This window comes from Hevea brasiliensis, chromosome 11, assembly GCF_030052815.1.
Source record: "Hevea brasiliensis isolate MT/VB/25A 57/8 chromosome 11, ASM3005281v1, whole genome shotgun sequence".
NCBI lineage: Eukaryota > Viridiplantae > Streptophyta > Magnoliopsida > Malpighiales > Euphorbiaceae > Hevea > Hevea brasiliensis.
The window spans coordinates 67,707,350-67,731,496 of record NC_079503.1 but is presented as its reverse complement, the minus strand read 5'-3'; the positions used below and the strand labels follow the sequence as shown (position 1 = coordinate 67,731,496).

At 35.3% G+C, this 24,147-nt stretch overlaps 1 protein-coding gene across 5 annotated transcripts; it reads right to left on the bottom strand.

Moving 5' to 3' along the window:
- Positions 1-5,512: 5,512 nt before the first annotated feature.
- On the bottom strand, positions 5,513-19,320 carry LOC110671645 (probable cinnamyl alcohol dehydrogenase 1). 5 transcript variants are annotated; one of them, XM_021834165.2, is made up of 8 exons: positions 18,975-19,318; positions 18,164-18,307; positions 14,403-14,536; positions 12,834-12,947; positions 12,526-12,756; positions 6,409-6,694; positions 6,127-6,277; positions 5,513-5,995 (listed from the first exon to the last, which is right to left on the bottom strand). In XM_021834165.2, the coding sequence occupies exons 3-8, from the start codon at positions 14,486-14,488 to the stop codon at positions 5,799-5,801; spliced, it is 1,065 nt and encodes a 354-aa protein (XP_021689857.2). In that variant the 5' UTR covers positions 14,489-14,536; positions 18,164-18,307; positions 18,975-19,318; the 3' UTR covers positions 5,513-5,798. The 5 variants fall into 5 exon arrangements, with proteins under 5 accessions (XP_021689857.2, XP_021689856.2, XP_021689858.2 ...); XM_021834164.2 differs by lacking the exon at positions 18,164-18,307 and having other exon boundaries at positions 18,975-19,320; XM_021834166.2 differs by lacking the exon at positions 18,164-18,307 and having other exon boundaries at positions 14,403-14,575.
- Positions 19,321-24,147: the final 4,827 nt, after the last annotated feature.

The following is a 24,147-nucleotide window of genomic DNA, read 5'->3' as shown; positions in this document are numbered from 1 at the left end:
GAGAAGGTGACTTACAGTCTCTACATAACAATCACAAAAGGGGAATTTGTTGTCTAATAAAGAAATGAAATTTAAATGGAAGAGATAGTCCTGAACCAAAAGGCACTGATTACATGCTAACCAAGCTTCCACTTTTGGTGGAGCCACTTTCAGCCAGACAAACGAGACGCAAGGAGAAGTGGGCCCTTCCTTATTAGACAATCAGATATGTTGCAATAAAGAGAGGCACAATCATTCAACTTTAAGAGTTCCTATAAAGCTTGAAAGTCTTTACAGCCTTAAGGAATTTCTGAAGAGCGAGAGATAATACAACAATATTCTGAAGAGTGAAAGTCGCTCGTGTATTTGTTCAAATAAGTTGCTACCCTATTGGGCATTTTGAAGAGTGATGGATAATACAACAATAATGAAGATACACAAGATTTGATCAAGACCAACCTTCCAGGCTATGAAAGCAATTTCCCTTTCCAGAATAATAATTTCTTCTCCACCTTTCGTATGATCGGATGCCAAGCTGAAGAAAGTTTCGTACTAAAGCCTAAAGATAACTTATTTGAATAGCAGGGTAGCCTTTTTGAACAAAGCAAGTTTAGCTATTTCATCCATTTCATATGTTGCAACATTCACCCCAATCAGTGTGCTCTTGTGAAATTGATAGACAGACCTGAGAGAAGAGATAAACATCCAACTACTTTGACTGAATCTATGATCCAAGCTCTCTTTGGTTGGTAAAAAAACAACGTGTCATCAGTGTATTGCCATGAGAGAGAATCGACCCATGAACTAAAGTTAACACACCCTTAATTAAACCCAAAGAGTTTGCTTTGTGTAAGAGAGCACTTAAGGGTTCCATTGCGATTGTGAAAAGAAAAGCGGAGAGGGGATTGCCTTGTTTAAGCTCGCTTTGTAACTGAAATTCTTTTAAAGCAGTGCCAATGATCAACATGGATGCCCAAGAATTGAAAAGACATTCCATAATCTGTTGTCTCCAGATGCGTCAAAATCTAAATTTAGCCATTTCACCATCTACATACCTCTATTTCAGAGTCAAATGCCTTTTAGAAGTCTTGCTTAAGAATAGCATCCCAATTTTGCTTTGCTTACTTATATGAATGATCTCTTTTACAGTTAGGACGCAATTTAGTATCTGTCTCCTATGAATAAAAGTAGCTTGCGAGTGGTTAATGATGGAAGGTAATACTGATTTCAATCTAATTGCCAACATCTTCATAACAATTTTACAGTGATCGTGAATCAAACTGATAGGCTGATAATCAAACATCATGGTGGGAGAGCAAACCTTAGGTACTAGCACAATTAAAGAAGATTTCACATGGCGAGGAAGCTTTCCCATGCTGAAAAGGTGTGAATCATATTACATATGTCACCCTTGAAGGGTTACATGCCTTTTGTAGAAGAAGAAGCTGAAACTGTTCCGGCCCAAGTGATTTCTATGACCCGCCGCTCCAAATAGCAATCTTAATTTCATCATTAGTGAATGGCGTCTCCAACCATTTTGCCTCTTCCTCGGTAATATTCCTTAGATCAACATATTGCAAATATGCATCAAAGAAATTTCGGTCTTGAAATATTTGCTGAAAATGCTCAAAGAGCACCCTTTTTATGTCTAATGGATCAGATAATGCCGTGCTAGAATGTTGAAACTTTCAGATAAAGTTTCGTCTTTTGCGATTTGAGGCTTGAACATGAAAAAAAACCTTGTATTGCAATTCCCCAATTTGCACTGAGTGACTCTCGATTTTTGTAGCCAGACACTTTCCAAGTTGCAAGAAATGGTTGACATGGTGTGTTTAAGAGAAATTAACTCTTTAGTTTCGAGTTCATCAAGGTCACCCACTTTAGCTTTCTTTTCTTGAATATCCAATCAATTAGAGATAGCAAAACGATTGGTTTCTAAATTGCCAAAAAAAGTCCTATTCCATGTTTTCAGGTCTCTTTTTAGATTCTACAATTTCATCAAAACAGGGGCATTGCTTTAATTTTTAGACCAAAATGAGGCAATCATATTGGAGAAAGTTGGGGAATTTCACCAACAATCTAGACTCCTAAATCACTTTGGCCCCCAATTCATACCAATAAAGAAGAAAGCCACAAGGGTTGTGATCTGAAGGTCCTCTTGCCAAAGCAAAGAGATGTAAAGAGGGGAAAGTGGAAATCCATATGAAAGATACAAAAACACGATCAATCCTACTCTTGCAAATCGAGTTTCGCCATGTAAATTTTTTGCCTTGAAGATTAATTTCTATCAGAGATGAAGACCAGGAGAAAGATGAGAAAGCCAACATCACATTATGACCCCCTCTCCCTTTTCACTCTTTAGATTTTTAAGACTTGATTAAAGTCCCCAACCCTCATAAAGGAAAAGTTAGGAAACAACAAAATCAATGCCTGAATTTCATTCCGTAAAGTTTGTTGGCCAAATGGGTCCACAAGAGCTTAGAAGAAAATGATTTGGCAATCAAATCCACATTGGGTTAAAGAGCCCCGAATAGCCAGTAAATTCTTCATGATTGTAGAAGGGTTTAAATAAAAAGAAGTTCTACTCTAGCCTGCAAGAATTCCTCCAAAACTACCGATCGAATCTTAAGCCACCCAACCAACATCACTAATGCCTCAAATTCTGCTGATGATAGAGAAATTAGTCGAAGGTAACTTGTTCTCAAGAATGCCGCAAATGCCAATATTTTTAGCGGAGATCACTCTATGACAATAGTGCCCAAAACCCCTAAAATTCCAAGTGAGCAGAGATAATATTTTAAGGTTTACCAAGAAGAGGAACTAGTAGAGAGTTAGAAGAGAAGGGTGACGAAATAAGAGGTGGAACTAACAATCTGATGTACAGCTAAGCAGAGCAACATCTTTCACAATTTCATTTTTGAAAAAATTAATTAAAGTTGGATGAGGCTCGAGAAAAGAAAGCCTAATTTAGTTCCCTATTTTAAAAGTTTTCAGGGACTCATCATGAGGGTCCACATCAGTGGCAAAGTCAATGATGAGCTTGTTTCGAGTACAAGAGCATTGTTTCAAGAGTCTAGAAATCTTCAGATTCTTCTTCGTGCGACTAAACCGAGCTATGCACATGGGTTGCAGTAATAGCCCTTGAGAATTCTTCTTGTTGAGAAGCTGCCCGCACGCATGAGGGGGTGATACTCACCTTAGCTGTATTATGAGTCACATTCCAAATAACGTGCATGCACGGTAGCATCATCATTGCTACAATTCAATAGGGAACCATTACAGTTGGAAGGGCTGTTTGTCATTGCTAGGGGCCAATTCTCATGATAGCCGTTGAGATGACTAGGGATAGTCGAGCCGGCTTCAATGTTGGATACATGCGTAGAAGTAATACGTGCGGATTCTTCAACAGAAGATGAGGGAGAAGAGGATTCTTCCACCTAAGGAACCAAAGAACTTATGCTAAAACTGGGGAAAATTTCATAACAAAGATGAAATTTAACATTATCAACATCCACACTAATAACTTTGTGAATAAACTCTAAGCATGTGGTTGAAATGAGAATTCGAGCAGAGTCCATTTTGGTTCTTTTAGATGTGCATCCATCAAGGGAGATGAACTCATCGCACAAAGAAGCCAACCATTCAAAAAATTCCGGATACCAGAGAGATGAAGAGGGATATTATGACATCTCAACCAAACGAACCTTTTAGTAGGCGTAAATTTGGCTTCGCATGAGACCAATGAAGAGAACCATTGTGATAGCCATCTATTTTCCTTGTGGATAAAAGATTGCATTACCTAGGTATTCATGCTAAAAGTAAGAAGAACCACACCACCACCAAGGGAAGTAGAGGAGATGGAGAGGACACCTTGAGTTTGGAAAATATTTTGAATAGAGAAAGCCAGGCTTGGGTGATGAAAAATTCCTATAACACTTCTTTTGAGCCATTCTTGGCTAATATTAGAGTATTTGAATTCTCCTCCAAAAACAGACGTCTTATTGGGAGGACCAGTGCAGATATCCAAGCTACCAATGTCAACTTGTTGTTTGCCCCCTTGAATTGCTATATCATCCCCTCTATTTCCTTCCATTATCAACTTGTTGTTTACTCACATTCCTTTCATTAACATGGCGTCCACCCTGTACCTTTTTGTCAGAACCGGTGTTGCGCTTATGAGAAGAACTATTCCTAGCTTTTGATTCCTTGTCATTTGTAAACATAGTGAGACACTCTGATCTTGTTCAATCCATGTACTATTCAAATACTGCAGAAAAGCCTTAGTACGAGAAGAGTCTCGTAATCTGATAAATCCAAACATTCTGCCAAAATGTTTTGCGCGCTTTCGTGAGATGAAGACATTGAGAACTGGCCAGGACTTTGTGAAGAGATTCATGAAAGATTCAGAGCCCCAATTATGGGGAAGTTTTCGAAATAGATAGATTATTGGGAGGGTTGGGTGGGCAAGGGAAGAAGGGGACGGAGAGTGTTTTGCTTCATCTCTTTGGGCTGTTTAGTTTATTATTTTTCTCTTTGCATATTAAATGTTCTAGAGTGTTTTAACATACATTTCATATCTCATTTAGATCCATTCTTGAAGTTAAAATTAATTTAATTGTTGTTATAGTCATCAAACATCCCATCATGTGCATCAAAGACGTAAGCTACTGTTTTAATTGCAAATAGAAATTTCTTTTCTACTTCATTTAGGAGCATATTAAGACCTTAAATATGCATCTTAGGATTGTAATATCATCACTAAAATAATTAAAAAATGATTTGGAGGTCTTTAGATTCAGAATAAAGCCAACCGCTTTCTGCGTTAATTGCACTTAAAAGAATGGATTTGCATGCTTTTGTATTCTGTTTTATTTTTATTTTCATTTTATTTTTATTTTATTATTTTTTTTTTTTTTGGGTGTTCTATTCCAGCAGTTAGAACACCCTTAAACATGTTTAATTGATGAGGTTGCATATCGAATATCTTGGTTAAGGAATTCATCTGTCAACTTTAAAGTCTGCCCTTTAAGGATATGCGGACCACTGTTGTAATATGTACATTTGCATGTATTTTTATTATCTTTTCATTTGTGGAAAGCGACTTGCTTGATATAATTTGAACTTATTTACAGAGGGATGTCATTGTTTGTTACTCATCAGTGACATCCAAGAGACAATGAGATACTAGTGAGGCACTGTGATACTAATTACACATCCAGCATCTATATCTTTATATCCCATTTTATTTCTCCTTTTGTTCCATTTTAGGATTCTAACATCAGTGGATTAAGCAACGTAACCCACATGAAGATAATGCTCAAATAGATGAGGGAGACCCGCTACCAGGTTGGATGGAGCAACAAGTTCTTGCATCGCACTTGACCAGGTTGGTTGGTTGCCAGCAGTCCCTACCAGGACAACAGAGCAATCTCAGGTTGAGGTTGTGTTGCAGATTTCATTTGATTTCATCATCCGAAGACGCAAATCCCATTGCAAAGCAATTTAGAAAGCCATTAAAATCCAATTAATAATATTTTCAGTAATGCTGGCCAATTTATTTATTTGCCTAATATTTTAAACACAGAAAAGAGGAAAGTAGCTATTTGAACATTTGATGCTAAGTTCAATCACCAGGACTTCTTTTGACCAAATTCTTTACAGACTATTTTCTTCAACATAGAAAGCCAGGTTTTTAACTTAAGCAGTTATATATGATACAAGACCACCAAAGTTTAATCGCCAGCGAGATCCATGAAGAATTTTCCGATCAACTACCCTTTTATTATTTGAGCAGAGATATTCCTCTTTGCTTTCCATAGTCACTTCAAGGAGTTCTCAATATCTATCACAAACCGGTACTTCACATCTCTCTTTACTACCCTTTCAAGAGCTTTATTTGCATACTCAATAGGGATTATTTCTACCTTGGGGTAAACTTTATGAGCAGCACAAAAGTCCAGCATTTCTTGTATCATTTTCGTACCACCTGTAATGCTACCAGACACAGTTCTCATACCTGCCAGATGTATATCATAAGCCTTTCATTTCTCTTGTAATTTTTTGAACAAAGTTACCATCAATAATATGGGCTAAATGAAAAGATCAATAAATTGAACAACTTTCAATGCTAGAAAGTTGTATAATTACCCCGGTTGAGAGTTGCAGGACTGAATTTGACTTCACTTGGAAACCCCACGAGGACAAGAACCCCAGCTGTTTTCAAAAGTGAGATGTATAGATCAAATGGGTGATCACCAGATGCTGTGTCAACTATAAAGTCAAGTGATTTAGAGAGTGCCTGAAAAAAAAAAATTTTTTAAATTCTCAACTATGTTTAAAAAAGAAATTAAATTATAAAAAAGCCGATGGATTATATCTTTTCACATTGTCATAGAGAAAGTGCTCCTGAGAAGATTCATCTAATTTTACCTTCATCTGGTCTTGGTCAGATGAGACAACAAAATTGTCTGCACCAAGCACCCTCAAGGCTTCTTCTTTCTTGGAAATGCTTGTGCTAAAAACAGTTACTTTCAGTCCAAAAGCCTTCCCAAACTTCACTGCCATGTGACCAAGACCACCTAGCCCAATCACTCCTAGAGATTTACCAGGTTGGTTCATCCCATGTCGCATCATGGGATTGTAAACAGTAATTCCAGCACATAGCAGAGGTGCTGCTAAGGCCGAAGGATAATCATCTGGTATCCTAAAGCAGTACCTGCAGATTTAAAAATCAAAACTAACATCTTCAATGCAGTAAAGCTAGTTCAAATTTTATGAAATTGGGCAAGTGATCAACTCTACAAGCTATGGCATCAGGACTTTTTTTTTTCCTCTTGCCATATCCTTGCACTAAAATCATGACAGTATGTTGGATAAATTTTGACATCTGTCTCTAAACTTATTTAATTGTAAAATTACAGTCCCTCAACTTAAAAATGTAATATAAAACCCCGTCAACTTTAAAATTTTGCACATTAAAATCCCTCCAGCCTCCAATTAATAATTTTTCAGTTAGACGCTGACCTTGACAGTTCAAGCATGAAGCTTGGTCAGTATTTCTCTTTTCTCTCTCAAGTCATGTGTAAATTAAATTATTTTTCTCTCTATAGACAGAATAATTTTTCATGCTTAAAGAGAATAATTTTACACTTTGCATAAGAGGAGAGAGTGTTATGGAAAATCAATCACTATATTATTTCTCTGTATATTCTGTATTCTGTATTCCTATTTAGGATTTCTTATTTATGATTTCTTCCTAATTAGTAGAACACAATTATAGGAATCAATTGTATATATACACCCATGTACAGATTAATTAAAATTAAGAAGAATCATCTATTTCTACATGGTATCAAAGCAGGCCATCTATCTAAAGTGACTACTTGTTCTCACCACCCAGCTCAGGAGAGACCTTGGCCGTCGACCGGCCGTTTCGACTCCGATTAACATCGCCGGCATCGCCTCAACCCCCTCATTCCACCACTCTGTGCTATTGCCTGATCCAGTACACCATTAAAGGACTTCTGAGGTTTAGCTCTCAGATCCTATTTCGGTATTTGCTTGATTTGTGATTTTGGGTTATTTTGCTACTGTAAGCACTTTGGATTAGTGTTTCGGTTAGTTTTCTTTGTCTCAACAAATGACAGACAATAAGAATGTTATTTCTGATGTGATTCCGGTGATGACTAAGATTACGGAACACAAAATGGTTCAATTACCTGGAGTGGAGTAAGACTGTTAGGGTCTATTTGCGCAGCATTGATAAGGATGATCACCTTATTAAAAATCCACTACGGATGATAAACGACAAACTTGGCTAAGGGAGGACGCTCAGTTGTTTTTGCAGCTTCAGAACTCGATTCACAGTAAAGTAACTAGTTTAATTAATTACTGTGAATTTGTTAAGGAATTGATGGATTACTTAGATTTTCTATATTCTGGCAAAGGAAATATCCCTCGCATTTATGATGTCTGTAAGGCATTCTACCGTGCTGAGAAAGAGGATAAGTCTCCCACGACTCATTTTATGGATTTTAAACGGGTATATGAGGAACTTAATATATTGTTGCCTTTTAGTCCTGCTGTGAAAGTTCAGCAGGTCCAACGGGAGCAACTAGTTGTTACGAGTTTTCTTGCAGGCCTTCCTTCAGAGGATGAGACTGCTAAATCTCATATTCTCTCCAGTTCTGAGATTTTCTCTTTGCATGAAATGTTCACACGGGTCCTTCGTACAGAGAGAACCCAATCTTCACAGCTTGCCAGTAGTGCTCTTATTAGCCATAATCCAAATGGACAACAGGGTAATAAAAGAGGAAGTAGAAGAGTAATTACAGGCAACAGAAGTAATCAACGTAATAGAGAAGCTAGTTCTAATCAGGACTCAAGAATAGTCATTTGTTATTATTGCCATGAGCCTGGCCATACAAAATATAACTGTCCGCAACTTCAGAGGAAAAATCAGCAATCACAGATGGCAAATATAGCAGCAGTGGATTCTACAGTATCTTCCTCTGAGAAAACCATTTTGGTATCTATAGAGGATTTTGCACAGTTTTCCCAGTATTAGGCATCTCTAAAGCCTACCAATTCCCCTGTCACTGCGATCGCTGAGTCAAGTAAATCCACTACATGCCTTGTGTCTTCCTCATCCAAATGGGTTATTGATTCTGGTGCGACAGATCACATGACAGGTAATTCTAGTCTTCTATCTGCTTTTCAGTCTAATCTCACTTTCTCTACTGTTACTTTAACTGATGGTTCTACTTCTTGTGTCATGGGTTCTGAAACTGCAAACCCAACTTTGTTAATTTCTTTTTCATCTGTTTTGTGTCTACCAAAATTCTCTTTTAATCTACTTTCTGTTAGTAAACTTACTCGTACCTTAAATTGTTCTGTTTCCTTTTTTCCTTATCAGTGTTTTTGGTTTCAGGATCTTACGACGAAGCAAATTATTGGTAGAGGACGTGAGTCAAGTGGTCCCTACATTCTGAAAAATCATGTACCGCGGTCGCTTGTTTGCTCTAGTACCTTAACACCTCTTGAAGCTCATTATAGATTGGGCCATCCTTCTTTGTCTACTATGAAGAAGTTGTATCCTCAGTTTCAGTTTTTATCAGTACTAGAATGTGAATCGTGTCAGTTTGCAAAACATCATCGTTTGTCTTCTGTGTCTAGAGTCAATAAACGGGCTTCATCTCCTTTTGAGTTAGTTCATTCTGATATTTGGGGTCCTTGTTCTGTTACTTCTAAAACTGAATTTCGTTATTTTGTTACTTTTGTTGATGATTACTCTCGTGTTACCTGGTTATATTTAATGAAGAATCGTTTTGAGCTGTTTTCTATCTTTTGTGCCTTATGTAATGAAATCAAAACTCAATTTAATATTTCTGTGCGCATATTAAGAAGTGACAATGTCAGAATACTTTTCAGCATAATTTCAATCTTATATGACACAAAATTGTATTCTTCATCAATTTTCCTGTGTGGATACCTCATCTCAAAATGGCGCGGCCGAAAGAAAAAATTAACATCTTCTTGAGGTAACTCGTGCTCTTCTTTTTCAGATGAAAGTTCCTAAACACTTTTGGGCGAATGCAATTTCTACGGCATGTTTTTTTATCAATCGTATGCCGTCTTCTGTCCTTAATGGGAATATTCCTTATACTGCTTTATTTCCTACAAAATTTTTGCTTCCTGTTGTACCTGTTTTGTGCGTGATGTTTGTCCACAGGTTACTAAATTGGATTCAAAGTCTCTCAAATGTATCTTCCTTTGGTACTCCCGGCTGCAAAAAAGGGTACCGCTGTTTCTCTCCTACTCTTAATCGTTATCTTGTTTCTGCAGATGTCACATTTTTTGAGTCCACTGCATTATTTCCTCAATCATCTGTGTATGAGAGTCAGGGGGAGAAGGATGATCTCTTAATATATATTGTCCAACCAATGTCTAGTCCTCTCCCACAGCCTGTTCCTTCTATCTCTAGACCTTCTCGACTCCCGTTGTTCATGTTTATTCCAGGAGATTGAAGATTCCTGACTCAAATCCTCCGCCAGCTACTTCGTTGGGAGATTCTGTACCTCATACTGATCATGATTCTGATCTAGACTTACCCATTACTCTTCGTAAAGGTAAACGTTCATGTACTTACCCTATCTCTTCTTTTGTTTATTATAATCAATTGTCTTCTTGTTCTCGGTGTTTTGTTACTTCTTTAGACTCTGTTCCTATCCCTAATACTATTGGTGAGGCACTGTCTCATCCTGGCTGGTATGCTGCTATGAAAGAGGAAATGGAGACTTTAGATGCCAATGATACATGGGAACTGTTGCATTTGCCCACTGATAAGAAAGCTATTGGTTGTAAATGGGTATTTACAGTAAAGGTAAATCCTGATGGTTCTGTGGCTAGGTTAAAAGCACGTCTTGTAGCAAAAGGATATGCTCAAACATATGGGGTTGATTACTCTGAAACTTTTTCTCCTCTAGCTAAACTTATTTCTGTTCGCTTGTTTATCTCTTTAGCAGCTACAGATGATTGACTCCTGCACCAATTGGATATCAAGAATGCTTTCCTTCATGGTGATTTTCAGGAGGAGGTGTATATGGAGCAACCACTAGGGTTTGTTGCTCAGGGGGAGTTGGGTAAAGTTTGTAGGTTTCGGAAGTCTCTTTACGGCTTGAAACAAAGTCCTAGAGCCTGGTTTGGGAAATTCAGTGAATCAGTACAGGAATTTGGTATGCAAAAGAGTAAGTGTGATCACTCAGTATTTTATAGGCAATCTAAGGCTGGTCTAATTCTCTTGGTAGTCTATATGGATGACATTGTCATCACTGGAAGTGACTCTGCAGGTATTTCATCTCTTAAAACCTTCCTCCAAACCCAGTTTCAGACCAAAGACTTGGGATTGTTAAAATATTTCTTGGATATTGAAGTTATGAGAAGTAAGAAGGGTATTTTCTTGTTTCAAAGAAAATATGTCATCAATTTATTGACAGAGATAGGAAAATTAGGTACTAAGCCTTGTAGTGCACCAATGACTCCAAATTTACAACTGTAGCAGGGGATAGTGAGTTGTTTGAAAATCCAGAGAGATACAAGAGATTGGTAGAAAAATTGAACTACCTTACAGTCACTCATCCTGACATTGCTTATGCCGTTAGGGTGGTAAGTCAGTTTATGTCTTCCCCAACTATTACTCATTGGGAAGCCTTGGGACAAATCTTGTGTTATTTGAAGAGCGCTCCAGGAAGAGGTTTGTTATATGGTAATCATGGGCATTTGAATGTTGGATGTTGAATGTTTTTCAGATGCCGACTGGACTGGATCTAAAGTTGACAAAAGGTCAACTACTGGATATTGCGTTTTTGTTGGAGGAAATTTGGTGTCTTGGAGAAGCAAGAAGCAGAGTATAGTTTCTCGATCTAGTGTTGAATCCGAATACAAAGCCATGGCACAATCATTATGTGAGGTAATGTGGATACTTCAATTACTAGATGAGACAGGTTTTAAGACCTCCCTGCCTGCGAAATTGTGGTGTGATAATCAAGCTGCTCTCCATATTGCTTCTAATCCGGTGTTTCATGAGCGGACCAAACATATTGAAATTAATTATCACTTTGTTCGTGAAAATATTCAACAACAGATCATCTCAACAGGACACATCAAAACTGGAGAGCAATTAGGAAATTTTCACAAAAGCTCTGAATGGAGCTAGGATTGACTACATTGCAACAAATTGGGCATGATTAACATCTATGCTCCAACTTGAGGGGAAGTGTTATGGAAAGTCAATCACTATATTATTTCTCTGTATATTTTGTATTCTGTATTCCTATTTAAGATTTCTTATTTAGGATTTTTTATTTAGAATTTCTTCCTAACTTGTAGAACACAATTATAGGAATCAATTGTGTATATATATATACCCATGTACAGATTAATTGAAATTAAGGAAAATCATCTCTTTCTATAAAGAAAAATGTTGACTAAGTGTCATGCGGGAGCTATTCACATCAATTTCTAATTGAAAATTTAATAATTGAAAGTCAGAGGGATTTTACTGTGCAAAATTTGAAAATTTTGGAAGTTTTATATTACATTTTAAAATTAAAGAACTGTAGTATTACTACTATATAAGTTCAGGAAAAGTTGTTAAAATTTATTCCATTATGTTACTCTCTGATAGTGAAGGGACATAAGTGCATTGTTTCAGCAATTGCAAGCACTAGCACGTCTAACTATGGCCTCAATAAAGTGGGAAATAATCAAAGCCGTTGCAGTTTAATTCCTTCATTAATTCCCTTATTCCATGTAATAAAATAAAAACACATTATATCTAACATATTTGTTAGAAAGGCCTCATGTGCCAAATCGTTGCACTAGGGCACTTACATATCCTGAAGTGGAAAATATTTTAACAGCAAAACTGACTAATTTCTTTTGAAGGCATAAAAAGCAAACACAATATAGAGGATTTATATCATTTACCAAAGAGGAAAAGAGAAATTAAAGGATAAAAAGGAAAAACATTCACCGCAGAGGACTTGCCTTTCATGGACAACAATGTAGCTAGAATATCCTCCTTTTGTGATTGTACCATCCACATCAATGGCATTAAAAGTAAAAACTGCCCCTTTTACACAATTAACTTCTTGTCTGTCATTACAATATTCACATTCTTTGCATGAGTTAACATAAGTGCCTACTCCAACACGGTCACCAGCCTTGAAGCGGCTCACATTGGAACCAATCTCTTTTACAATTCCAACAATCTCATGTCTGCAAGCAGCTAGTCATGGATTCATTAGTTCAAGCAAATTATCAAATTAGTGAAATTATATAATCAGGCCACATACCCTGGCACCAAGGGATACTTTGAATCTCCATGCATATTCCTTGTCCAAATAACATCAGCATAGCAGATTCCACAATGTGTAATTTTTAAGGAAACATCATCTTCCCCAACAGTCCTGAATAGATTTTCCAAGGTTAGCTACCAGCTAGTAAATCAATAATAGATGCTATCAAACTAACAGACCAGAATAATGAAATTCAAAAAGGCTGGCACCATCATCAGTGAATCCTAGGCAGTTGAAGAATCAACATTTGAAAAAATGATAAAGAATGCTGCCTTCTGAGTATTTGATGCTGAGTACTAATTGTTACAAACTCAGAATTTATTGTTAAGAGAAAAAAATATATATTTCAGCCCGACTTCCAGCTTTAGCTTGCTGGAAATGCAGTATTTTTTTTATTATAACATTTTAATTAAAAAAACAAACAGCAACATTCTGTCAAGAGATTCAAGTCATGTTGGGACTTTACTTAAGAAGATCTCATTTTTGTTTATCCTAATCAATTTGTATTTAAACAATTTTCAGAGAACTTAAGTGCTATATTCCAGGTTATTTATATCATCAAATGTCATTACATATATTAGAGATATAAAACTATTCTTGGGGTCCTCACCTATAAACTTAAACTGGTAAGTTGATTGGTTACTTGACATTGTATCAGAGCTTAAATCCCTTTTCCTATGTCATTTCTCACAAGCTTATGTGAAGGTGGGCTATTAATAAAAATCATTATTGGCCTTTTATCCCATTGTCTGCTCATCGACATTGGGACATCTTTTATGACCTATTAAGTCTTCTAACCTTAGCACCTAAATTTTAAGGTTGGGCTTGGGTGTTTAATATGGTATTAGAGTAGGTTGCCGACTTGGAGTCTTAGGGTCATTGCTAAGAGGGAGATTGCTAGTCATATGGAAGCCAGCAATCAACCTTTGACTCCAGTATCATGTATGAGCATGGTGCTCTAGGGACTAACCATCCAGCCGACGATATGCCAAAAAGGTGCATTGCGAAGCCCCTATGCTTGCTCATAGCACGTGAGATGAGAGGCTTTGCAAGGCCTAAAATGAAATAAGATGCGCTACCATCAACAATTCTTTTGGCACATGATCCTAAGAGCTCCCAAATTAAACGAGCTTGGGTTGGAGTAGTTTAAGGAATAAGAATGGGTGACCTATTGGAAAGCTGTCAACTGGTATCAGAGCCTTTCAAACCAAAAGGTCCAAAGTTTAAATCCTGGCAACCCCAATTTATTAATTAAATATTTGAACAAATAGAAAAATTGGACTATACTTGTTCACACTTCAAGGCCAATTGACATTCACATGCGAAGGTGTATTGGAAATATAATATAAAACTATTCTTAAGGCCCTTACCGCTATAAGCTTAAACTTATAAGTTGAGCGGTTTCTTGACAACATAAGATGCCAAGAAAACACAATTTGACATTGGTATTTGAAAAATGAAACCAATGTTTATAGAACTAAAAATAGGCATGATATAAACAACTCAACAAGAAGAAGCCATTTCTGTAAATTTTCATAGATAAAGAGAAACGTGCATCAAGCTTACCTGCGCTTGAACTTGTACAGTGATAGAACTCCAGATGGATCTCTAGCTGCCCATGCAAAGCAGTCCCTTTCATTCTCAGAACTCATTGCTAAGTGTCAGTTATTCCACCATAAAGCATTGGCTAATCAGTTACACTGTGTAAATGATATTTACCAAAACGAAATTTCAGAATACTGCAAGTACCATTTTATTCACATAAATTAAATTCATTGTCATATTAATATAAATGAACAAGCAATTGCAAACCAAGAGAGAGAGACAGCCTGCAAGCAGCAAGCATCCTGAAAAATACTCCAAAATTTATAGCAAAGTTGCATACAAATTGGGGCCCCTATCTTTTCGTTGTGCAAGTGGTATACAAATTCATAGATAGATTCCATCGTATTGCTCTCAAAGTTTTCCAAGCATTTCAAAGCACAAATACATAAAAGCAGTCTCTAGAGGTGGAAAAGAATTATAAATAACATTCACTAACTGAAATGGAAGAATGAAAGAAGGAATGTAGCAGGCAGATTTAAAGAAGAAAATAACCGTTGAAATTCTCAAGCCGAAGAGGTTGGACCACAAATGGGCTGATGTTGCAGCAGGAATTGGGCTAGATTAGCACATTTGTGCTCAACAATTAGCAAACATGTAGATAAGAAACAACCAATTGTAATTATTTTCTTTTAGCTTGTACCAAAGGAGCTCCACATATTTTAGCAGTTTCATTGCATACTCAAAATGAACCAAACATGACTGATATACTTACTAGTAAAAACAGGAAGCCAAGCAATATGGTCAATGTGAAATTTTGAAAAAAAAATATTTATTCCATTCCAGGTTCTAACTATGGAGAAGTTGTGCATTTCAAAATGAAGCATACATGTGAAAGCTTCTAAATCCAAAATACTAGTCTTAGTGGTCGAGTGTATGCCACCTAGTACATAACATCAAATTTCAGATCTTAATATACCCTATTCCCTTTAAATATATTCTTGGTAACACAAAAATAGTATTACTTTATGTCAAAAAGGTTGTCATCTTCATTTTGTCACAAAATTTAAGAAAACACAATTAATACAATGTCAGCTCATATTTTTCAGTGTATTCCTTTTATTCCCTCATCATTTCTTTGAAAATAAAATCATCTTTCTTGTTTTCCTTGCAAACATACAAACTTACAAATTAATATCACATTTTACTACAGAGTTAATGAGAGTAGGACAGGAAACTCAACCTAAAATTGTTTTGACTTTGTGAAAATTGGTCATACTGAGGCAACAATAGCTCTAGACATGATCCATCACAATCCGGACACAAACATATGGGTCCCGCCTATTTTATGTGTGGATTCCACCATTCATGTTGTGTATTGGATGCAAAATAAACTGACTTAAGCAAGAATTTCTCACATCTTAAGTCATCATCAATCTTCTAAAAAATCACCATATTGGAGATAAATAAGGTGTGTAAATAGGTGTTCAAACAACCCACAAATGAAAAATATAAGAAGTTAACATGGTAGCCATCTAGAATAGACAATTAGGACGAAAATGGAAAAAGAAAAGGGATAGGCTAATGATCAAGCAAAGTGTTGGTGTTCATGGGCGAAAAGGAAAAAGTAAAATGAAGAATACATAAAGTAAGGAAAATCCAAGCCAAATTGGCTTAAGCCATTTTGATGGAGACGACCCAAGCTCAATATAAGAACCAATGCCAATATTTGTCGCATGATATCAAAGCAAGCTACAATCCTGACCTAAAAAAAATGGGTAGTGCCGCAACGAGCTAGAACAAGCTAGACCCAGGTGATCCATACCCGTAGAGTCAAAGCCACAAGGCATGCTCTTTAAGTGACAACTACTGGACATAAAAATTTAAGGGCATGTCGTTTAAGTAACAACCCGACCTACAAATTCCCCTTGCAAAGCGTTGGTGTCCCACATCCAAATAAAAAAATTGAGTAAAATGAAGAATATATAAAGAAGCGGAAGCCAAACCAAATTGGCTTAACACATTTTGGTGGAGGCAACCCAAGCTAAATACAATAACAAACCCAAGCTCAATAGTCATCCAACGCTCTCCCTTTCAGAGAGAATTTCACATGAAGCGTTACCAAGTTACAAAGATATCTTTATTTCGAGCAAACACAATCTTATTCTTGAAGGCTCAAGTGAATTAATCAAATAAAAATTCTAAGGCTAATTAGTAAAATAAGAATTTTAAACACTACTCCAAAGATAACTAAATTTGGGGATCTTCCATGATTGATCACAGTTCTTTCTATTGCAATGAATATATTAAAAAAAATAGAAAAGAAACAACTCCGTGAATGGGAATCGATAATGACTGTTAAGTAAAATAGTAATGATTGTTAAGTAAAATAGTCATGATTGAAATGAGATTCTACTAAAATCAAAGAGAACAATTGCAAAGCTTTTCAAGATAAAAATGTAGTAAGAACATGCTTGACATTTAAGGATGGTGTTGCAGACCTTGAGGTAGCATCAGCTGTATGTTAAGTTTGCAAAGTGAGTTCAGGCTGGAAAATATTTCATTCCTGGGACATGTGGTCTCTAATGAAGGCATTCAATCCTAAAAAAGAACAAGGCCCTTGGTACAAGCATCTATATGGAGATATTGTGTCTGATGACTCAAAATATGATAACTACAACTTGAGCCCCAGTCAGAACTCCATTTATCAATCATTGGTGATAGTGCCTTCATAAGTTTTCCATTCATACTAAGAGTTTTGAGACCAAAGGATTCCTTTAGGGTTCCTGAAAAATGGTCGGTGGAGAATGAACAGAGAGTGGACTTTGGATGCTTATGCAGCAGGTATTTCCTACACTCCATTGATTTCAATAATTTTGTGTAGATTATGTCTCCAAGAGGAGATAGGGCAGAGCCATTCTAGGAAGCACCAATCCCAAGAAAATTAAAGCAGTAACTAATTGGCTTTGGCCTACTATAATCACCAAGGTGTGAAATTTTCTAGGCCTAGTAGGTTATTACAGGCGCTTTGTACAAAACTTGTCCAGGATAGTAGCTCCTCTAACATGATTGATTCAAAAGAATGTCCCCTTTTTCTAGTCAGAAGAGTGTAACGAAAGCTTCCAGAAGCTTAAGTACTTTTAACTACAGCTCATGTGTTGATTTTGTCTGTGAGTGGAGAAGGGTATACGGTATACTGTGATGCTTCTAGAATTGGATTGGGGTGTGTTTTGATGCAGCACGGTAAGGTGGTGGCTTATACTTCGACACAGTTAAAGAAGCACGAGTAGAATTACCCCACTTATAATCTGAAAATGGCAATTGTTATCTTTGCACTGAAAATTTAGAGGCACTACCTATATGGTGAAATGTGCGAGATATACATCAATCAAATAAAAAGCTTGAAGTATATCTTTCACCAAAGAGATTTAAATATGAGGAAGAGGAGATGGATGGAGCTTCTAAAGAACTATAATTGCACTATCCAGTATCACCTTAGTAAAGAAAATATGGTGACAGATGCTTTAAGCAGGAAGTCTTCTTGTAGCCTAGCTCATATAACAATAGAGAAGAGACCGATGATACAAGAGTTGCAAGAGCAGATGGATCAAGTTTTGATATTAGATATAACTGCTTCGGATGCACTTTTGGCACATTTTAGAGTACGATCGGATTTAAGGGACAGAATTAGAGTTTTCCAACACAGAGACCCACAATTAATGCGGATTGTGGAAAAAGTGCAATAGGGAGAAGAGTGTAAATTTGGATTTTTTTGGGGATGGTACCCTTATGCAAGGCTCCAGGGCATGTGTGCCCTACACTCTTTCCCTGTGATCGAACATGAAATTTCATTCTGTACTGCAGTTCTTAATCTTGAAAAATATGTAGATGGCATCTAACCCTTTAAGCAAAGAAATTTTGCCCGAACCCTTCAAATGCAATAAACAGAACTGTTACCACCATATAAAAAATACAATCTCATAACTTTCAGCACATATATACAATTAAAATACTATCATATAAATAATCTTGCCCCACAAACCTGTAAGAAAAAGTAAAGTAAGCAAATTAAGTATACCAGCCAGCATAATTTATTATAGCAAGTATGAAACTGCTCAAATCTCATAACTTTCAGCACATATATACAATTAAAATACTATCATATAAATAATCTTGCCCCACAAACCTGTAAGAAAAAGTAAAGTAAGCAAATTAAGTATACCAGCCAGCATAATTTATTATAGCAAGTATGAAACTGCTCAGTAAGCAATACTATGAATCTATCACACACACACACACACACACACACACACACACACACACACACACAAATATATATAACCTGCTTTTATATATAAATTCGGAGCTCTTGTAAATTTGATTAATTACTTTCAGATCACCACTTTTAATCCAATTAAATCAATCAAGCCTAGCAATAATAATTACACGATTCATTCATGTTAATAAGTAATTAAAAAATCCAAAAGAGCGGAAACAAAGAAAAACATAAACCAAATCAAATATATGATTCCCTCCACAGATAAATTTCCAGAGATTTTTTTCAAAAAAAAATCATAAATATAGAATACAACGCACCTTTGTGGAAAACAACCAGAACTATAAACTGTGGAATCAGATCCTCTTATCTCGTAAACGAGCCAATAAAACAACGAAACTTCAAAAAGTCGATGAGTCTTGAAGGAGTTAGGTAAGGAACACTAGGCTTTCTACTTCCCCTATCAGCTCTTTCTAACTCTCGCCTCTCCCGATCACCAGAACGATAATAAAGACAGAATCCAGAAAGTTTTGCAAGCCCAAATTTTGTGGGGAAATTGAAACCCTAATTTCGCAGAAAGTGACAACGGAGTTTAAAAGCATTAAAAGGGCTTGAGGTTTTTCTTTGGACGGCGCTCATTAAGGAAAAAAAAATTAATTTTGGACTGGCTTGACAATGTCGATGGCGTGTTATTTACAATACAAATAGTTGTCCTAGCGATTCGATTAGGGGCAATTTAGTCTTTAGATACACTCGAATTAATTGTTATTATTAAATTTTTTTTTTTTTTTTTGCATTATTACACATAAAATCATAAATAAGCCGTGTCACATTCAATCAACAGTGTACTCAGAGGAGTTGAAAGTAAAGTTTTTTAAAGGAAAGTCACGGCGATTGCTTTCCATTCTCCCTCTATAAAAAACCAGGTTGGGGCGAGAACTTTTCCGTTGGGGAGGGGAACGAAATTTGTTTCCCCACAACTTTTTTTTTTTTTCTCATTTTTATTATTTCAATTAATTATTACACAATATAAATTTATTTATTTATTTAAATATAAATTATAAATTAGACATAATATTAACATTATAATATTAAATTCTTTGTTCTAAAAAAATGTGAAAATCTAAAAAAATATATTTTTCACATTTTTTTAGAATATTCAGGAGAATTTTTTTCTCATTTTTAATTATTATTCAATATAAATTTATTTATTTATTTATTTAAATATAAATTATAAATTTTGAACATAATATTAACATTATAATATTAAATACTTTATTTTAGAGAAAATATATTTTTTACATTTTTTTAGAATACTCAATAAATGAGTTAAAAGAATATATTTTTCAAGTCAAATAAAAAATTAAGTAATTTTATATATAAAAATAAATTAATTTTTATTTAAAAAATAATAATATATTTATTATCAAAACTAATTTAGGAGATTCAGGCGGAGAAGATTTTTTTTTTTTTTTTTTTGCTATCTTCACCTGCACAATATTGATATCAAGACATGGTTGGAAAAAATAGAGCGCATGGTAGATTGAATTATATTCGTAAATAATTGTATTTTTATTTTATGGATTGTAAAATTGAGGTTTTTATAAATTTTATTCTAATTTTTTTAAAAAAATTTTATATAAAATTTTAAAATCTTAAAAAATCTTTGAATATTTTAGAAAATATATTCCCAAACAAAGGGTAATTCTCAAAGAAAGGGTAAGACTCATTAATTAAATTTGTTTTTTAACTAAAAATAAATGCAAATAAAAAAATATGATCTAAACTTGCAATGCCTTAGCTTTAGATTTCCCATTATATTTTAAAATCACAACGAAAATCCCCATTAATAAGCTAATGCATAACACATAATAAATTAAACATCTTGGGCAAATCTTCAAAAATTTAGATTATTTTAAAGAGGACCTGTGCTCCATGTTGAGGCTGCACTGTTAGAAACTGCATGGAGGCATGAACAGATAGCACAAAAGAGAATCACCTAATGATCATGGCCAGAACAAGCTTCAATTCAACCATGAAAAAACTTTGCCCAACACATATTATGGGGCCTAAGCCCCAAGGGAAGGAGGCTAAATGCTTGCGAAGCTCAATTAATCAAGGGATTAAACTTGTCAGAGTCTTCTCCCCATGTCTCAAGATCATGATGGGTGGCAATTACAAAAACAGCTTGCCAGGAATTTCAAGATTGTTAGCTTAACATCCTTGTAGGTTCTCCTTATCAGCATCATGACAAGAGTGTAAAGTCTGTTGCAACAACCAGCAAGATCATTAATTAAATTCAAGAGATTAGCTTCTTAATTAGCATGCAGTTAATTAGTACTTAAAGCATGGACTTACAATTTGAAGTTGGTTAAGATTATCTGCAGTAGGAAGTTCACTGTCTTTGCAAACAAGATTGACTTCTTCCCTGGCCTTTGTTTGCCAATCTTGATGCATTGATAGAAGCATAGTGCCCAAGTCAAGATATTAGTGCAACAACCCTCTCCCATCTACAGTGTAGTCGAGTAAGGCGTGCTACATTAGGTGTCGGAGCACCCTATCCTGTCTTATTGTTTACAATATTAATTTAATGTCCATTTAATTTTATTATCTCACTTGTAAAAAAAAAAATTTTTAATCACATTTCATTTTTATGGAGACCTAGACAGAGTCCCCTCTATTTTATTAGTGCATAGTGGGTTTTATGTTACCTGTTAAAACAATTCATATCCTTTACATCTATTCATCCATCATATTATTCCTCATGCTCATATCAATTTTTAAGAAAATAAAATATTGTATTTCAGTCATATAAAATCAAGTACAATATTTACAATTCATATACAATCCAAAATTATTTACATCATTTAATTATGTACAATAACAAAATGCAAAATCTAATATGTACATGAGCCCTACCAAAACAATTGATGAGGTGACAACCCACACTGAAGCAGATATGATCCAAGTTCGGTCTAAGCACTACTGCTACTGCTGCTCTCAAGTACCTACGCGTGGTAAGAATCAACGCGCTCAGCATATTGCTTAGTGGTGCATAAATTGAAATAAAAATATCGAAATAATTGAAATAATTATCCTACATATAACATTATAAAGAAATATACAATTATATGAATTTACAGTCTTTTACATATTTATAAAGCTTTGGAAGCAATTAAGTTAATCGGGATCTTTTTATTCATGTAATTTATATTCGGTCTTATATACTTTATATTAATGGTTCTCTCATGTACTTATTTGAATTTAAAATTTTATCTGTCATAACTGTGCCCAAGTAACCTATGACAGACTGTAAAGACTGGATACACGGGAGTATACTAGCTAGACATCCGTATGTCCATCCAGTATACAATGGTCACGTCAGGCACAAAGCCAGTGGGCAGGCATAAGCTAGTAATAATGAAAATTGACACTATGGCCATCACGCAGGCATAAAGTCAGTAGAATAATCATCTTAGACATATGTTATCTGTCAATGATTATCCTTGTGGGCAGTACTGCAATATGTAATCCCTAATTGGTATACCAATTGATCTAAGCTATATAAATGAGTCTAGGTGTACTTTGGGCAGAATAATATTATTAAGTATTTATAATTTCATTAATTCATGTTATTTTTATGTTTAACAATTTATTCTAATTCATTTCATCTCATATACTCAATTATTTTATGGACCTTTCTTAAGGTCCAGATTTAGTGTCTTCAATTCATTTAACCAATTGGCCAAGATGTGGCCACTGTTTGGCTATACTTCCTTCATGGAAGTTGTTCCTCTATATCTTGTCTTTGTTTTCCTTTTTGAATCATGTTATTTGAAGTTTTAGAACTCAAGTTATGGTCAAATAACCATAACTAGTTCACTGTCTCTTTCTGGGTCCAAAATTAGGCAGATTCTAGAATCTGCCTTGGTCTAATTAATTGGACATGTTACAGTCATTTTTAGGCCTAATATTCTTCATAAAAGTTATTACCCTATGTCTTATGGTCTCTCATAAATTTTAATTACAATTTTCCAAATTTTGTAGAATTAGTTATGGCCAAATCACTAGCCTAGACTCAGGTACCCTATGGATAGGGTCCAGGTTCAGGTTAGTAAATTTGACCTCCATTTTAGGGTTCTTATGTTCATATTTTGAAGACCATGTCTAAAACAAAATTGGATCCCTGTTTCTTAGGGTTCCAGATCAGTATGGCTCATCCTAATTGGAGTTTTTTAGTGGTAGATATGACTAAATGAGTGTTCTGGGGTCAAATGGTCACTTAGGTAATTTCCAGAATTCATATACTGACTTAACCTAGTACATTAACCTAGTTTCCTTGGTTTTTGGGTTTTGGTCAAATCATCAATGTTGTAGATCTATGTCTGTGGAAAATTTTCCACTAGTTTCATTGGATTTGGGTTTTTATAAACCAAGTTATTACCATTTTCTCAAAACTGGTCGAGTAGACTTATGTTCAGAAAATTCTAGGCAGAATGGATTCTGGTTAGTTTGGTAACCTAACGTGGGCTAGCAATTTCATTTGGTTAGAGGCATTTCTGGGCTTGGTATTCTTAATGAAAGTTGTAGTCCTATGTCTAAGCTTTCCAACGATATAAAATTAAGGTCATTTGGACTTGTCTAGAGGGAGTTATGGCCACTGTTCATTTGGTCATTTTTTTTTTGTTTAGTGTTTGGATATCCAGATTTGGACAGTAAATTGATCAACTTATGGACAGAATTTGGGCAAGGTTTCTTCATAAAAAATGGGGTATTTTGAGTCTAGTTTCACCTCCAATTGGCCTCATACTAATTGGAGCTACACAACTTCAGTTATAACTTAAATAGTATGTTGGACTCATAAGTTTGAATTCCTGCACAAGAGCATGCACTCCCTATATTCATTCCTCCTTACTCCCAAACTACAATTTATCATTCATAGTACTTCAAATGATCAAAAAACAGTCTTAACAAGATCAATCTCAAGCCATAACACCAAAGTACCAAAATTAATTCAAAACTCTAACTTAAAATTTCACAACTCATGGAATCTCTATCTAATTTGATGTCTATCATAAATAACCACCTCAATAATACTAACAAACCAATTTAATTCATCAAAAATCATCAAAACCATACTCAATTTAGGGCTACTGAAAATTAGGGTTCTCACTTGTTAATGTTCTTCTTTTATTTTCATGCAATTTTAACTTGACTTATCATATTTATCATACTTTAAAGAAAGAGGGAAGCATAATAGTGCACTAACCTCTTTGATCTCTTTCTTGGCTTGTATAAACCTCGAAATTTCTTCACTTTATGATAATCAAAAGCTTCATCTTGATGTGAGGGTAAATTTTAATGAATATGGTCTAGGGTTTTATGGCAAGAAAAGGGGAGAATCAAGCTTAGAAAATCAAAAAAAATGGTGGAAGTGTTATCTATGGCAACCAGCCAAGCGTGGGAGAAGAAGAAAAAAATGCTTTCTTTTTA